Here is a 6013-nt window from a genome sequence, read left to right as displayed (position 1 = left end):
ATTCAATTTCATGCAAAACTAATGGATTTCTTTTTACACCTAATATATGAGATCCAAATAAATAAAAAAATAATACTTTCAAAGAGAATGAATTATATATGAGAGAAGAAATTTTAACTCAGACAAAATATTAATTCTTTTACAAAATATTAATTCTTAATATGTGATATAATTCAATTACACATGATCGATGTGTCGACTGTCTGACATGTTAAATTAACATCCACGAAGACATTTTTAATGCCAATACTTAAATTAATTTTTTTTATAAACTTCAATTCTGTATATGTATTCTTGCATGATCTTGATTTAATTCATTCGAATACGATTATCGCACAGTTTTGTCATGAAATCAATTTTCGCGATGTTCGTTTAATTAAAAATAGTGATTTATCACGTTGAAAATATTTCATTCTAAATTTATATCTTATCTGAACTTAAAAGCAAGCTTGTAAATCTATTTTATTCAAAGTCAATTGCAACATAAATATACATTTGTCTTCTTTCGATAAATTATAATAAGAATTGTGATCATCGTTTTAGAAATAATGCAAAAAGAAATCTTACAATCATGTTTGTTTGTTAATACTTTTAATTACCCAAAATTAATAAATCGATTCATGATCGATAGAACTTTCAAAAAATCAAAATATATTTTTGTTTACTTCCAAGAAGCAAATTCATATTCAATTGTCAAGAATGAATTATCTTAAAATATCTTGCGTGATGCACTTATTCGAGTCTCGCATCTCTTTCTTCTAATTGCGAAATTATTTCACAATTATTATAGCAATTCATTTTGTTTTTTCGTATTCAGATATCACTTGATAAGAAACTTTTACTTCATTGAATCAATGCAGACAACCTGTCCAATCGATCTCATATCTAATCTCTCTTTCCTAAGATTAATTGCACAAAGTGCAATTTATTATTTCGACGAAGAAGACGATGCAAGTGTACGGTCGGGAAACTCGTCCGTTTTATTAAAATTCATTAAAAGTTTGTCGCATCTTCTGTACTTGACTATATTCGTGAAGTGTCTTGATAACGATATAGAATAATTGAATGCACAAATGTGTGACGCCTGATGTGTTTATTCCTGAGCGATCCGGCCCAGTTTCAGTTTGAGACCACGGTCCCCTACGATACAATCTTATCACAAAGTCATTACTACAAAATGTCTCTTATATTCGTTTCTTTGCTATCTATCGGTTTTTTGTTGTTTAATTCTTTGTATCCGTTTCGTTTTTGGTATATTTGCACGATTTAAACCTAAGAAATCGCACGCGCGTCGATCCCGCACGGTCATTGTTCGTCCTTTCGCGTTTCCCTTTCCGTCTCTCCATCTCTCGTGCTTCTTCATACATTTATCTCGTTTACACGCCCAATTTGCCGCGATACATACGCACATATGCATATGCATATTTATATATAAACAGGCGCTGCGACAGCGATCCCGATAGATAGAGCCGATAAAAATAGTTCTCAGTCGATAATTCGATTTATGAACATGTATATATAACTATGTATATGTATAGTTATGTATAAGAAAAATTTCTCACACAGCTCATTCGCCACACATTCCTCGCTTGTCCTTTTGTTCTCTTTCATCATGAAACGATAGAGCATCGCTTACCATTAATTAACTATAAGACTCCTCATTGCGCTCTCAACACACGCACATATCATACACACGTACACATATATGTGTATGTACATATATGCATGTATTTATATATCTGTATATACATAAAGGGAAGGGGAGATTGGACAGACAGTTAACATAGCGCGTTAGCTTCGTTCGAGGAACCCTGGTCGGTCGTTGATGCATCGTCCTCCTTTCTGTTCCACTTTCTCAGTCTTCTTCATCTCCTCCACATTTCATGTGCACTTTCTCGGCCACAACTTTCATTTGCCCAGCACCGTGAATTCTTCTGCATGTCCGAGGATTCGTCCAGTGTTTTACATGCGCAGCTGCAATCGGGAGGACAAGCAATCGCTCGATGCGATCGTAAAGTATGAACGATGTCGCGACTTCGTGGATAGGCGGTATGGACGCAAAAGAGGTTGAGGAGATAAGATGAAGAGATAGAGAAGAGGTCAACAAGGCGGAGAATCTCACAGCAGAAGTGAGAGCGCATGGGCGGGTGTTGTTCTTTGTACAGGCACCGACAGACACAGATAGACTGATCGAGAGACTGACCGGGGAATCGTGACTGATCGATCGACCGGTCGAGCGAACGACCGATACTGATTTGACTGACTGAGACTGACATGGCACGGCGACTCCGATCGAGAGTACACGGTCACAACGTCACAGGCCACCTGCTGGCACACAAACAAACACACGGACATGTTAGTCACCACCACACACCAGATATGAAGATTCATCCCCGGGCAAACGCGCGCGGTGGCGGTTTTTCCGAGGTCCCGCAAGGACCTACTATGCCCAATTGTCTTTGCAGACATGCATTTTAAATAACGGATAACAACAATCACATACGAATTTTTAATTAACCGACATAAAACGAACATGTAGCACGATATGATTCCTTTCTTAAAAAAGAGAACTTAATGGATTAAATATATTATCAGAAGCTAAAATTATAATTTTACTATTTTCTACGAAATGATTTTGAAGTATTGCTTTATTGCATTATAATAATGCTTCGACAAAATATTTCACAAGCATGTCTGATAAGAGAATTGCACACAGAAACAGAACGACGATTAAAAAGTATATACATTCAAACGAATTATTTGCGGGACCTCCAAACCGACGACACCGTGCATCGTATACACAGGTACTTTGCCGAATCGTCCTTTTAAAACATGAGCAACGAGCGTCCGTTTAATTCAGCTTGACAGACAGTCACAAGGAAAGAGAAACAAGTGTTCGACAGCGCATTTGTGAAAACTCGTTGCTGATGTAATTAGTGAAATTCGCCAATCGTTTCCAGATTCAGATTACAGAATGACTGTAATAGTCATACAAATTACATAGTATTTTTTATAGCAGTTTTTCGAAAGTTGTTTGTCATCAATTGTATTAAACTTAAATCATAAATAAAATAATAGAATGTTTGTATTGAACATAAATTACACTTTTTTATTTTCATGGAAACAACTGACTTGTCCACCGTCTATGACGATCGCTTGCATACATTCCTCCCCCCTCCCCCCCAAAAAAAATCACATGGCAATGTTAGTATTACTAACTAATAAAGCATCGTAGCGTGATTAACCATAGAAAAACTTAGTGATATTATTATCACGTGAGAACGTATCGAATTCTGTGCGTTTCGAACAATAAACGAAGGAAATACACGCGATATAATAGCTGCTGACATAATTACAATGAGTGAGATATACAGTTCTTTGTGTTTATCGCTCGTATTAGCTGGTTCAATTACCAGCTCAAACTGTTATTGATATAAAGAACAAGATAAAAAAATTAAAAAATGGAAAGAGACAAAAATTACAGAAAGAAAAAACAGAGAGAAAAGTCAAATCGTCAAATGGTTACGAGGTACGGACTTGAACGCTGCGTGAAAATTCAAAGCGAACTAGTCTTACCCTCCTAGGGGAAAAGCTACGTTGTTAGTGAACTTCACGTACGTAATTTCACTTTGTGCAACAGTAAGTTAGCACAGAAAGCTTTACTGGCAGCCTTTGCAACGAAATGTAGTTTGATTGCATCATCTAGGAACGTGCCGCCAGGCTCTTGCATCTTCGAAGAGAACATATTTTCGAGACCGTGCGATAAATACAGGCAAGTATTACGGATGAATATTTGAAAGACCCGTATTATATCATTGCGCATATAGCGTATAAACGTGGCTATTCGATTTCCACTGTGTGCTTATTATGTATGTTCTTCGTAATTAGATGAACCGAATTCAGAAGTGAATGAGCACGTTTAACGCTAAATGCGCGCCGCTAAGGCCATTCCTAGGACAAGATTTTAACCCGACACGAACTTTAACCCGTAAATCGAGTTAAATTTAAACTCGAAAAATCTTTATACGTCTCGGTATAAACAGAGAAATGTCTAGAGCTGTTCTTTTTAAAAGTTAAATACCGATTCTATATTTTGTGACGGCAAAAGTTGAATTAGGAAATTCAAAATGAATAGATATTTCACAATCACATTATGAAGCTTTTACATGCAAATTTCTGTCTTTTATGAAAGCGCAATAAAGTATTCGCATATGTCTTGCATGCAAAATCCCTTTTTTAACGAAAATATAAATAATACTCAACATATATATCAACATTTTTTTTATAATTCAATGCGCAAAAGCGCTTTTAACATAAAAAACAATTCATTCATAAATTAATTCATAAAAGAATTGCAAATGTTTATTATTAATCTTGATTAATTATACTCGTCAGATTCACTAAATCTGCATAAACTCTAGAAATACCGGTCATAGTCTCTGAAATCGATCATCATTGGCTACGAAATCAAATGATCCGATATAGTAATGAACTAATACTAATTCGTTAATCCTATTCCGTCTCCTGTTAAAAATTATTGAAATGAATTATCAAAAAAGCAGGATATCTATGTATATTTAACTCGGCACTGGAAGAGTTAACAGATGATATACGATTGCAACGTGGCACGGACGTGAACGGAATAAACAAATTGTTGGATTAAAAATGTACTAAGAGAAAGTATTCACACATGGGCGAACTGGCAGGTAGAAGAGAGAAGACAATTCGGCGGGACAGTTCGCATAAGCGACACGTTAAAAGAATAAATTACGTTCCTGCACCTCGGAAGAAAAGTCAGTCCGATGGAGACAAGAGAGTCTTCTGGATTATCACAGCCTCGTTTCGATAGGACGGCGAAGGTGTCGAGCGGCGACGTCTCCTCTTCGGCGTCCGAGAACGCTCGATTGTAGCCCGTTAACTCGCTACCTTCGTGGAAAATACTGCTTGACTAGAGAGTATTGTGGAATACGGCCACCTAATACTTTCGCTTGTCTACCTAGACCTATCGCTAGACGCGATTCCGCTGCGGAATAATCAACCATCGCGGTTGTTAATTAAATGCACGAGCGTCGTCCAGACTAAGGACGTCGTCGAGCCAAGATGTCCGAGAAGTCCTTGGTATCTACCTACGAACGTTCTGTGACGTCAGCTAGTACGGCTTGCAGGCATCCTTGGACCGTTTCAACTGGACCTTCAGTCGCTTCATGCCAATCTGGAAACCATGCATCGTTTGGATCGCCGCTTGCGCGCTCGACGCATTGTCATACGATACGAAACCTAAAACAATATTATAAGATACATGGATTCTATTCATCTGTATTATGTCGTTTCATCACAAAATTTATCTGTATTACTCGTATTCATCACAAAATTTATCTGTATATTCAAACATTCTTTTGTTATTGTTATTCAATGTTAATTCAACTTACCAAAGCATTTACTCATGTGCGTGTGCTTATCTATGAAAACTTTGGCGGATATGACATTGCCGAAGGGCAAAAAGGTAGAAATGAGGTCTGTATCGCTGAATTCTTGCGGTAGGTGATATATAAAGAGGTTGCAACCTTCGGGACCCTCGATTTGCTTGTCCGTGCTGGTGAACTTGGTCTTCTGCGCTGCTGCCGCCGCAGCGGCTGCAGCCGCCGTGAAGGCGGGGAACCCTGAAATCCGAGTATGTTGGTGGTATGCTCTCGCTATATCATCAATCGCAGGGAATACAATCCCAGTTGTATATTTTTCGAAGTGATATAAATCACATGTTAAAAAAGCTAAAAAACAATGTATATTTTTAAATAAATAATTTTAAATGTAATCAGATCTTAATTCTACTAACTATTTCTCAAAACTCGATTTATATCACTTCATGATGAACAGTTCTTGTTCAATATACAACTTTACATTGGCTTGGCACGTCCCAGCTTACAGAGACACACCAAACAGATTCTGATTTGAATTTACAGAATCTGATCACTTCAGTCTACTCTGAATATAATGAGTAAATAAGCACATTATA

At 37.0% G+C, this 6013-nt stretch overlaps 1 protein-coding gene across 10 annotated transcripts in view; it reads right to left on the bottom strand.

Annotated features, from left to right (window-relative positions):
- Nucleotides 1-678: 678 nt before the first annotated feature.
- The window catches only part of LOC108693946 (CUGBP Elav-like family member 2), a 560873-nt gene continuing 555538 nt past the window's right edge, over nt 679-6013 (bottom strand). For 6 of the 10 annotated variants that reach the window (XM_018203179.1, XM_018203170.1, XM_018203174.1 and 3 more), the window contains 2 exons: nt 5430-5660; nt 4429-5277 (listed from right to left, as the gene is read on the bottom strand). In XM_018203179.1, the coding sequence (XP_018058668.1) occupies nt 5150-5277; nt 5430-5660 (359 nt within the window). In that variant the 3' untranslated portion in view covers nt 4429-5149. Of the gene's footprint in view, nt 2329-4428; nt 5278-5429; nt 5661-6013 lie in introns of those variants that run through there. The other 4 variants (XR_001932057.1, XM_018203173.1, XM_018203175.1 and 1 more) reach the window with 4 other exon arrangements.

This window comes from Atta colombica, unplaced genomic scaffold, assembly GCF_001594045.1.
Source record: "Atta colombica isolate Treedump-2 unplaced genomic scaffold, Acol1.0 scaffold111, whole genome shotgun sequence".
Taxonomy (NCBI): domain Eukaryota; kingdom Metazoa; phylum Arthropoda; class Insecta; order Hymenoptera; family Formicidae; genus Atta; species Atta colombica.
Note: the sequence above shows the minus strand (reverse complement) of the source record. Positions and strands in the feature narration are given on the sequence as shown.